Source organism: Anser anser (genome assembly GCF_964211835.1).
Source record: "Anser anser genome assembly, chromosome: 20".
Classification (NCBI taxonomy): domain Eukaryota; kingdom Metazoa; phylum Chordata; class Aves; order Anseriformes; family Anatidae; genus Anser; species Anser anser.
In genome coordinates, this window is record NC_139741.1 from 1,787,888 (window position 1) to 1,798,893 (window position 11,006).

At 56.7% G+C, this 11,006-nt stretch overlaps 1 protein-coding gene and 1 long non-coding RNA gene across 3 annotated transcripts; one reads left to right on the plus strand and one right to left on the minus strand.

Annotated features, from left to right (window-relative positions):
- On the plus strand, nt 1–6,681 carry DYNLL2 (dynein light chain LC8-type 2). 2 transcript variants are annotated; one of them, XM_083806769.1, is made up of 3 exons: nt 1–162; nt 2,981–3,119; nt 4,801–6,681. In XM_083806769.1, exons 2-3 carry the CDS (start codon nt 2,988–2,990, stop codon nt 4,936–4,938), a joined length of 270 nt encoding a protein of 89 aa, XP_083662895.1. In that variant the 5' UTR covers nt 1–162; nt 2,981–2,987; the 3' UTR covers nt 4,939–6,681. The 2 variants fall into 2 exon arrangements, with proteins under 2 accessions (XP_083662895.1, XP_083662894.1); XM_083806768.1 differs by lacking the exon at nt 1–162 and having other exon boundaries at nt 2,961–3,119.
- LOC310884693 lies at nt 6,222–8,450 on the minus strand. The gene is made up of 2 exons (XR_014574329.1): nt 7,704–8,450; nt 6,222–6,795 (listed from the first exon to the last, which is right to left on the minus strand). It is a non-coding gene; the product is annotated as an uncharacterized lncRNA (long non-coding RNA).
- Between the last annotated feature and the right edge of the window lie 2,556 nt (nt 8,451–11,006).

Consider the following 11,006-nt stretch of genomic DNA (forward strand, 5'->3'; position numbering starts at 1 on the left):
CGCGGCGCGGCGGCGCGGCGCAGAGCGCTCGGCGCGGCGCAGGGAGCGGAGCGGAGCGGGCAGAGCCGCGCGGGTCCGGGCCTCTCCCACCTCCTCCTCCTTCTCCTCGGCGCCGTGCCGTGCCGTGCCGCGCTCTCCCGGCTTGGCCCCGTCACTGTGAAGGTGAGCGGCGCCGGGGCTGCGGGGCTCCGTCTGCGGGGTCCGCCCGCGGGAGGGGAGAGAAGAGGAGGGGAGGGAAGGGGAGAGGGGTGGTGGTGGTGGCGGTGGCGGCGGCGGTTCCCGGTCGGGTTGGGGGGGTCCCGCAGCCTGCCCCGCACCCCCAGCCCCGCCGCCGGCCTCGCTCCGGGCAAGGTCACCGCCGCCCCGGGGCTCCCCCCGGTGAAGGTCACGCAGCGCCCGGCCTGCGCTCGCCGCCGCCTCTCGGAGAGCCTCGGCACGGGCCCGCCGAGAAAGGGCCGTGCCGGGCTGCGCCGGGCCGGGCTGGGCCGCGCCCCCTTCCCCAGCCGCCTCCCGCCGCGGCGGAGCTGGGCCGGGGCCTCCTCCCACAGCCCCCCTGTTCGGGAGGCGAGGTCTGGGCGCTGCCTGGGGCCCCATCCTGCCCCGCTGCGGGAGGGTGCTGGGCTGGGACCTCGTCCTGCCCCTGGCTGCTGGGGCTGGGCTGTTACCGCTGCCCCGGGGCTTTGTGCCCACCCCTTCCCGGTGCGGGTGGCAGGCCCCTGAGGGCTGGCAACGCTCCGTGGTGCAGGGATGGGGCGTGTGCGTGGGGCTGGGCTAGTGGGGACAGGGCCTGTGTGACCCGTGGTGGGGCCAGGGCCCTGCAGTGGGGTGGTGGGAGCTGTCCCTGCCCTGTGCCAGGGGCCCTGCTGCCAGCCCCTGGAGGTTGCTGTGCCCTGGAGTAGTGGTGCTGGGAGGGCAGACAGGCAGGCAGCCACAGCCCTGCTGAAGGATAATGGCTTGTTCCTCTGGTGCTGCCGGTCCTTGGCGGCTTGGGCCTGCACTGAAATGCTCCTCGCCTGAACAATGAGGAGGGAAGGAAGATGCTTGCTGTGGGTCACTCGGTGTCTGCTTATGTAATGGCAGATGCCCTCTGAACTGTGTGCGCTGGAGGCATGGGGAGGCCTGGAATCTGTGGGAACTTGTTCGCCTTCTTTCCCTAAAGAGGCTTTCCTCGAAGAATGACCCAAAAGTGAATTTCTGCTGCTTCCCTCTTCCTGTGTTTTCCTGTGGGGTGGACCCCTTGAAGATTTCTCAGGATCTGCCAGCCCCCTGGATAGTGGATGGAAATCTGTAGGCAGGCATTTTGGTTCTCCTGAGCGATGTCTTCACGGCCAGGGTTTCTCAGCCCCAGGCTGAAACCCGCTGGCTTAAACCACAGCAGAGAGGGGAACAAAGTGCCTGGAAGCGGCTTTTCCAGAGCAGGGGTAGAGGCGTGTGCTCTCTGCTGTGTGAGCTCAGTTCCTGCCATTCCTCCTGATGCTATTAGTGTGTGTTAATAGCAGTGCTCTATTAAACACTGCATCTAAACAGCATAAATTAAGGTTGCAGTAGAAATCCTCAAGTGCAGAGTAAAGAATTGAAGTATTGTAATTGTAGGGCTGCAATTATGTAACTGGATTCTCTTTCTCTCTGGGTAGCAGGCTCCTTTAATTGCTGTAACAAAGCTACTCCTTCAGTTTTCTGGGACTGTTCCAGGAAGCGATCATTGCAGCAGATTTTCTTCACTCCCTGGTAAAGCTAAGAATGTGTAGTTTCACTATTTCAAAACGTTCTTGGTAGTAGTGCTCAGACTTGCAGCACTGTAGAAGTATTAGCAAACCTGGTGGTGCTCTGCAGGCTTAATCGGAGGCACTTGTTGCCACCAAAGGCTTAATTTCGCAAAGTTTAAATCCTCTCTGGTAGGAGCTGCTGCCAAGGTGCCAGCACAGGCCTTCACTCAACCAGTCCCCAGACAAGGCGTGCACCCTGCTTGGGCCTGCCTGGCGGTGGTGGAGCGGGGCAGCTCGTAGCAGGGCTGCCCGGGAGCCTTTCCTGGTGCATGGGTCAGCCTCTGCTTGCGGGGCTGGGGTTGCCAAATCCCTGCTTTCTAGGATGCCATGAACTGCACGCGGGACGTGTCCCAGTGCTGAATGCTGCCCTAGAAGGGCTGTGGGAAGTCTGCGTGTGAATGGCTTCGGTGCCTGGTACAAAACACCTTAAGTGGGTGATAGTCAAGGGGTTAAATGCTCAGCTCAAGTTACCTCTCCCTGGTTTCCTAGAGATGAGGGCAGTGCTAGTGTGCTGGCCTCTAGCTCCTGTGCTGTGGCTCACAGGTGGGGGGAGGAAAACGGGAGGCTGTTTCCCCTGGCTGTGCATCCCCGTGTGTTCCAAGGCTGCAGCGTGGCGTTTCTATTTTGTCAGACCGGCTTTGTCCCGTGAGAACTGCCGAAGTCTGGGTTTCGGTGGCAAAGCAGTGGTGAGGTGAGGGAATGAGTGCTGTTCCCCATTCCGCCTGTCATCCCAGGCTCAACTAGCAACAGCAGCTCTGGTCGAGGGTGAGGTGAAAGCTGTGCTAGCGCTGACATGCTTCCCACGCCTCTGCTGGGCACGGACTGCCTGGGGTCCGCTCGCGAGGCTCTGAGCGGATGAAGTTCAAACCACTGGTGCACCTGGAAGGCAAGCTTGGCTGTGGCCCCTTGATGTCTAGGAGGGCTGTGTCTCCACGCATCTCATCTCCTCCCACGCAGCTTTCTCTGCCTGTTCGATGCAGGTGGTGATGTTGGAATACCTCTGATCTAACCTCCGGGACAGTGCTAGTGCTCCAGCCAGAAGGGAGATCTTGGCCTGGGGCTGCTGTGGGCTACCCCGATAAACTCTCGCTGGTTGTAGCAGGGAGTTGGTAGTCTCGGCTTGTGACGCAGCCTGCCGTAGAGAGGAAAGCCTCTGCGCAGGCAGCTTCTCCTTTCTGGGGAAGGAATTAACAGAATCTTATGTTCTGCCTTAGGTTCACCATGTCTGACAGAAAGGCTGTCATCAAGAATGCGGACATGTCCGAGGACATGCAGCAGGATGCTGTCGACTGTGCCACACAGGCAATGGAGAAGTACAACATAGAAAAGGACATTGCAGCGTATATAAAGAAGGTAACCGGGGGGCGAGGGGGCTGCTCTGCCTGAGACTTACGGCTGAAGCTCTTACGTGTGTGTGTCTCGAGTCTGAGTGTTTTGAGACTTCACACTTGACTGTTTGGAAGGAGGAGATGCTTTTTCTGCTGCTTGCCACTATTCCCAAGAGAAAGGAATGACTTCTCCAAGGTCAGAGGAAGGCTGTGGCAGAGCAGGGCCTGGTCTGCTGCTCTGGCAAGCTCTGAGCAAGCTGAGTGCGTGCTCTCCCTCTGGATCTCCCAGCTTAGAGCTGGCTGCAGCCTCTCCTCAGGACTTGCTCCACAGCTGCTGCTGGGCTGGCAGCGCTGGTGCGGGGTGGGATTACTCCGAAGTTTCCCTCGGAAGTGGGCAGCCCTGCGTGAGCAGTTCTGCCTGCGCCTTCTGGCTCTGAGGCAGCGGGTGTGGAGGAGGACGCAGCCTTGTGCTGCCTGCCAGGGACGCACAGAGATGCTGCTGTAAAAGCAGTGCAGGCAGTTGCCCCCTCTTGTGAGGAGGTGCCTCCCTGTTCTCGGGAACCTGTTAACTTCAGTCTCATGCTTGTCAGCATCTGGGGAGCTGTTGGTTTCCTCTGTAGCCGCTTCTCTGAATGGTCAGGCAAAATGCTTTTGGGGAGGAAGATGATTACCTAGACAATGCAGCCCTAGCACCAGGATTAGCTCCTGGGCCTTGCTTGTAACCTAACCCTGAATGTGAAGGATTCAAAGGTGTCTCCTGACTTCTCAGATCGCTTTGATCTGATGAGGCAAGACCTATCTGAAAGTGCTTGGGGCAATGCAGTCTGTAAAACGAGTGAATGTGGCAGAAGGAATCCAAAAAGTTGCCCTTTTATTTCTGAAGTGTTGGGAGGAGGGAAGTGATTTGATGCACCTTCAAGCCCTGGCAAGAAAGCTTTTCCTTACTTCAAAGGTTACCTGCAAAGAGCTGAAACTGTCTTGCTGCTGTCTGAGGACTAAGTCTTCCTTTAATCTTGAACATTGAGTCTGTTCTTCTGGCTCTGAGGGGGAGGGAAGGGTGTTCCTGGGAGTTGTGTAGTAGAGGGAGGAAAATTCTTTAACCCTCCCTTACCTGCTAAGTAGAAGGCTAAGTAGAATTCTTGAGGGTCCAGTGTTCACCTTGCTCACCTCCGACCTCAGGGTTTTGTTTTGTGAATTTGCCGGCTTATTTTCACTGCAAATTTTTTCCCCTCCGTGAAGTATCCCAAACAGCATAAGGCAGACTTCTCCTTCCTTTTTTTAGGTGACCTTTAAGCTCAAATGCCTTGCTGGAGCAGACATGCCAAAGTCTTTTTTATTTTTTTGTGAGTGGGCTTGGAATGGGAGAGGAGAAATATTCCCCTGAGCTAGCCTACACGTGGGGCTTGAATAGGTCTGTACCAGGGAGAGCACTTAGGTCTGCTCCTTCTGCCCGGGGCAGATGCGTGCTCCACATCTCGGGAGATAATTTGCTTGCATTGGATCCTTCAGACAAGCCAGTGCAGAGGCCTGGCTCATGTCGGTCACTGCCTCACTTAACACAATGGTGTCTTGTGGCAGGGAATGTAAAGATGCTGCAGGTGGGAGGAGGGGCGTTAGTGTGTGAACAGAACCAGCAAAGAATTTGCGCTTAGAACTATTTTCATGTGGGCTTTCTTGGCCTTAACGCCTCTCTTCTGTTTCTTCAGGAATTTGACAAGAAATACAACCCAACTTGGCACTGCATTGTTGGCAGAAACTTTGGCAGCTATGTAACACACGAGACAAAGCACTTCATCTATTTTTACTTGGGTCAGGTTGCAATTCTTCTCTTCAAGTCTGGATAGGAAGTAGGAGCGAGTGAAATTCGGACTGTAATGCACTGATGGCTGAAGCCACGACTCCCTTTAACATGGCTATGCCGCTGCATGGACTGTATACTATATTTAATGTGTATATGTTGCAGTAAAATTCTACTTCTGTTTAGTTGCCTGGGAAGAAGGCGGCATTTTTTTGTTACTGCTTTTTTTGGTTGTATTGCACTAGGAAACCTGTAAATGCTTAAACAATGGCCTTTACGTGGGAAGAAATAAAACTATTCCACAACAGCTCCCTCAGTGGTAACTCCTTCTTTGAGGCTGGGAAAAACTTTGGGCAGGCCAAAAAGCCCCTGACTTCCTTACTGAGTTTTACTAGACTGTTAATCTTGTAATGAGGAGCAAAGCCAGCGTGAGCCTCCGATCCCACCCTGCAGACTGTAGAGAGCTGGCTCTCCCAGTAACCTCAGTGCAGGTACTTAAACCACCTGGAAGCCGGTGGGGTGGCTCTTATTTACGTGGCTTTCACACGAGTTGAACTCCACCTTGGACTGTGATTACCAGACTTGCAGCTGGCACCCTCGGTGTTCTTTCAGTACCCATCACTGTATTTTTGGCTCTGCTGAAGCATTGACCTAGACTTGTAAGCACCTCAGCCTGGTCTAGAAGGCTTCAACAAGCACCCCCTTGAGCTGCTGCTTGCTGCGGGAAGTGGCGTGCTGCGGCTGAGGTCTTTAGACCTTGGTACTGAGACCTAAAGCTGGCCACACGGCCCGTCCCTGAAATGGAGTAGGATATCAAATTGGTGACTGCTGACAACAGCTATTTGGCATGTTCTTAGCCAGTTGTCTCAACACTGCCTTAACTTGATGCTCTCCTTTAAAACAAGCTAGTCATGTGGAAGACTTGTAAGTGGCCACTGTCTCCTTTTTTTTATTTCTGTAGCTGATAAGCTATTTCTGGAGGCCTGTCCTCCATGTTCTGATATCTGCTTTTGTTCTTAAAGCACAGTACCAAGAAGTTAAATTTACATGTGATGTTTGTGTGAAGGAAACTCATGTGACATCTGCTTCAATGGCAGAAAAATGTCTTGGTCTCCAATAGGTTCAGCAGTGATGTTGTCTTAGTATGTACTGACTCTTGGATTAAACTGCAGGAAGTGTTTTGTATCTGGGTGGGAGAAATCCTTCTGAAGGACAAACGCCGTGTGATGGCACGTGACTACCTGGTGCTTGTCACAGTCTATCTGTTGGTTCGTTAACTAATTCATAGACAAATACCGCTGGGCTCGTGAGCCTAACTCGTGTCTCTAGGACAAATTTGGTGTTGGTAACAAGTCACTGCTGGGGTGGGGAAAGGCAGAGCGAAGGGAGCTCTTCATTGTGAAATGACTTAGGTGACCCAGGTTGACTACTTCCTGAAGTAAAAGTCCTTGTCTCTGTGCAAAATCCAAAGTATGCCTAATTTTGTAATATTGATAGAACAATGTTGTAACTAGAAAGAATGTAGCTGTCATTACTTCATGTCGATGGAAATGTCTGCACTGGGGTAATGTGCCTTGGGCTGTCTGGGGCACTCTTGTGGTCTTGTCTGTTCGGAACTCCACTCTTGATCTGAAAGAAGAATGTTTTGGATTTGTTTTTTTCCAAGCATGAGTCTAATGTGAACCTGTTCACGGTCTCTTGTGGAGCAAGATATGTTCCCTTCATAACTGCAATGGCTCAAATACCATTTATTTTTTTCAAACATTAAAGGTGAATTGACACATTTAAACAGCCTCTGGTTTCTTCATTGCCTACTGCCCGAAGCGCGAACTGCTCTTGTCTGGAGAAGGTGAGCAGCCAGCTCTCTGCCCTGGAAGATGCTGATGGTGCGAAGGAGGTAGCTCTGCAGAGGGGGGGGAGAAACTCAATTTGAGGAGCGTGTGTGGCCCATCTGTGTGGGCACCGACCACAGGCCTGGCTCAAACGCGGAGCCAGAAGGAGGGAGTGAGGGGAGCGCATCCTCCTGCAGCCCTGCTGGGTGCTGCTGTGCCAAGTGACCCAGATCTGAAGGCGCTGGGGCTGACCTCTTAATGGCTTCAGGCAGGCAGGGGGTAGCAGAGCAGCCGGGGTCCTGGCTCCTGTGCATGCCCAGGTGTCTTCCCTACTTTGCAGGGAAGTCTGTTACCCCTTCAGGCTTCCTCTGCGCGCTTTGCAGCTGCTTCACATCTCGCCTTTTTGCAGCTGCCTGGAGCTGGTGTTTCGTACCCTGCACGTTGCGGGGGCTGTGGGCTTGCTGTTAGCTCCCCTCCCCACCTTGCTCCTGACAACGGAGGTTTAAGTTTGTAGTTCGCAGCCTCCCCGATATTTTGGCAGAGCTGCTTACCAACAGGAGCAGCGTAACGGCTACGCTGCAGGACAGCACCCCTGGCATGCCAAACAAGGGGGAGCTGAGCCATAGACGAGCGCAAGGCTCGCGTTAAGCAGCTATAAAACGAGCTGAAAGCAAACCTCCAAAATAAGCAGCAGTGTGTTTTGCTACACACAGGCAGTCTGCCTAACCCACACCTGACAGTGCCGAAAAGCAGAGGCGGTTCCTAAGTTTGGGAGGAGCTGGGAGCGCTGCTGCTCCTCCCTCTGTGCTCCCAGGGAGCCTTTTAGCTGCAAGTGTGGTTCTGTAGCTTAACCTAAACTGTGCTGAGGCTCTGCGCTCCCGGCGTGGCTGCGGGTGAGTCGGTGCTGCAGCTCCACGAAAGCATCCGCAGCCTTGTAGGGCTGGGGGACTCAAGCCCTCTGGGTGCATGGGGGGCTTACCTGGTAAAAAGTGGCTCAGGAATGCTGGGAAGCTGCTCATCTGAACACACAGTGAAAAGCAGGGTCATGCTGGCAGCAGGGAAGCACTCACTGCGGTGGCATTTAGGCGTATCAGTGGTTGGGTGCTGGTGTAACGATCCCTGGTGGGAAGCGGAGGTCCTGCCAGGGCTGGTGGGATGCTGTTCCTTGAACCGACGCACACAGAGTAGGAAACGGGTTTGTTGCTTCCCTGAATGTCTCTTTGCAGCGGAAGTCCTGCTCCAGGCTGAGGAACAGAAGCTCTAGCTCGCACCTTCAGCATTAGGCGAGGCGCTGAAACCAAGCCCTGCTCACCTACCCGTAACCCCTGCAGCAGATCCCGGCGCTGCACGTCCTCAGCTTTCCCTCTGAATGATCCTTTGTGTAGCGCCGGGGCTCTGGAAGGCACGAGCTGCCCAAAATCGAGCGGCACTTCCCTCTACGCAGCTGAGAGCAGGCTGAGGTTTTAACACAGAGCCTTGTGTCCCCGCTGCCTTCCCCCCGGGCTCCCCAGCAGCTGTCTGACGCAGCTTTTGGCTTTGACTTTTTCCATTGCTGGGCTCCGCGTTTGTCTCCAGTTTCCACCACGTGCAGGTGTCCTGCATTACGCCTCGGAGCGTTAACTGTGGCTGCGCTGGGGAGGCTGGCAGCGTCCCCAGGACGCCTGCTCAGTTTCAGCAAGAGCGTGGAGCTGTTTGGAAACATCTGGATCCGGGGCACCGAGTGGAAGGTATGTATCTGCGGGGGAAACATCTGGAGAACGAAACTGCTTCCAGATGTTTGGGCAAACTGCTATTTCCGTGTAAGCTCGGTGAATGTTACCGTGCTGCTTTACAGGCGTTCAGAAAACGTCTGAGGGCAGCGGTCTGCACTGCTGGCTGCTGCCTGTGGGCTCGGGACGGGGCCTGCAGACGTGTGCGTGCGTTCGCTGCGGGTTCGTGGCTGGGGAGAGTTGTCACGTTATTTCCTCGCAGAGCGAGTTTTTCAATTCCTTATATTTCTTCTAGGTGTGGCCCTGCGAAAGCAGAGGTTTGTGACGCTGAAGGGGCTCCTCTTTGGTAGCTGTGCTCCGTGCGTGTGGCTGTCGGTCATTACCTGGGATTCACTTCTCTTCGTGGAGTAAAGCAGCTGGAGGAGGTGCGTTACTCCCGTAGCAGCGAGGAGCCAGCCTTGCTCCCTGCCTTGCTGGCACAATATTTATCTTCCCCGCCGGGGCTGTGACCACCTGTGGCTCTGGGAAGGGACAGAGTGACGGCGAGGTCCTCCCAGCCCTGGCACCCTGAGCAGGCGCCGGGCTCCGCAGCCTGCTCCTGTGGGAACAGCGGGGCCGCGTGCCCGCGCTCTCCTCTCCTCCCGTCCTGCACAGTCACCCTGCAGCACCGGCACTGCAGCCTCGATCCTCCCAGGCACGCGGAGGCAGAGCCTGTTGCCGGTAAACCTGGCACCCGAAGGACACGTTCCTCTCCGCAGCGTTTTTGTGGGAGGTTTGTGCTGAAACGTGGAAGTCTCCTTTATCTGGCGCTCGGTCCCTGCCTGGTAAACCCTGAGGAGACGGCTGGCGCTCGCTGAAGGAAGCGGGGCTGTGCCGTCCCTGCCCACCCGGGGGTTCCCGGCTTTGTTCTATTTATTGAGCAGCGACTCCGACACCCTTTGCCAGGCTGTGACTCACGGCAGCAACGCCTGTGCATGAGGCATGCCTCTCAGAGCCCCCTGCGGATACGGAGCCACAGGATCCTCGCAGGAGCCGGCCGTGGTTGTGTTTCCTCCCTCGAGGCAGCAGCTAGCTGAGGCTGAGCACTGACTCAGTACCGGTGATAACGGCCCACCCCCGGTCAGCGGCTCCAACAGCCCTTCTGCGAGGACCCCAGGCACTGCGCTCACCCGAGGTGTTGGTGCCGAGCAGGGGCAGCGAGGGAAGGGCCGCGGGCAGGGCAGGGCAGGGCAGGCGGTGGCATCACCCAGCGCCGTGCTGGGCCGGGTTTCCCCTGCACAGCTACATCCCGCTGCAGGGAGGGGAGCAGATGGCCGTAAAGCAGAAGGCCCCATCCGGACCGTCTCAAACACGGCAGGTCCACGTCGACCCGTACAGATTGCCCTGGGCGGCATCCAGATGTATTTTTTTTGGCTTTTGAGCCTCTGGCTTCCTTCTTTCCGGCCTCTCCTCTGAGACCTGCTCTGTGCTTCGGGCACGGCCCTGCCGGGCCTGGTGCCGTCCTGTCCCTTCCCCTGCCTGCAGCCCGAGCAGGGGCAGGCCCAGGCTCTGATGCCGAGCAGGATTTGGCCCTGGGTTAAGCCCGAGGGACAGTTTCATCTGGCCCTGGCATGGCTCCTTTTCCCTTGCCTGTGGAAGCGGGCTGTTTTAGTGGCCTCAGGGGAACGGCCTGGCCCTGCTGGGCGGGCAGAGGGGTTTATAGGAGAGGTGCAAGCACCCCGTGCAACACCCCCCTGCATTTCGACATGTGCGCGGCCTTTCCTTTCGCCTCCTTCCAGCCCGGCTGTGAATGGAGCGCTTTCAGTGGGAGGAGATTGCTGGGAGCGCTTCTCCCCCCTTGCATTGGTCACAGCCCATAAAAACATGCAAGGAATTTGCCACGGCAGTCCCTCGCGCTCCTGCAGAACCCGTGAAAGCAGCCTTTGTTCCCCGAGCTGCTCGGGCACCTCCGACCTGCACGTGTGGGACGGGGCTGGGGTCTGCGGAGCTGCTCGGGTGCTGCCGTGGGGATGGAGGCACCGAGCCAGGCCCTGGGCAAAGCGTTCCCCGTTGTCCTACCCCAGCGTGGGGCAAGCGGTGCTGGGCGCTGCCAGGACGCAGCAGAAGGATGGGCAGAGTTTAATGCCTCACAGCGCGCCCCGCGCGAGCAGAGCTTTAGCCCTGTGCTGCTTAAGCTGAGTCAGAGGAACGGAAATCCCGTCTCACACAGGCGTTTTTCCATGAGCAAGAGGTTAAGTGTCCCATCCCAGGCTTGGGGCTGGATCTCGTGCCCACCTCGCACAGCTCCCAAGGGGCTGTGTCACGCACCACGGCCTGCTGGGGGCCGACAAGGGGCTGGGAGCAGGAGGGATGCGGGGTGGAATGCAGGGTGGGGTGCGTGGGCAGGATGCGCAGGTGGGACGTGCAGGTGGGACGCACGGGTGGGATGCATGGGCAGGATGTGCCCCCGCCGCAGCCTGCACACAGCGGCTGGCGCCCAGCCCAGAGCGCAGCTCTGGGAATAAATAAGTGCCTGTTGTGTTTTTGAGGGAAGCCCAAAATGCTTCGGCGAGGACAAAACCTCTTCCTCGATC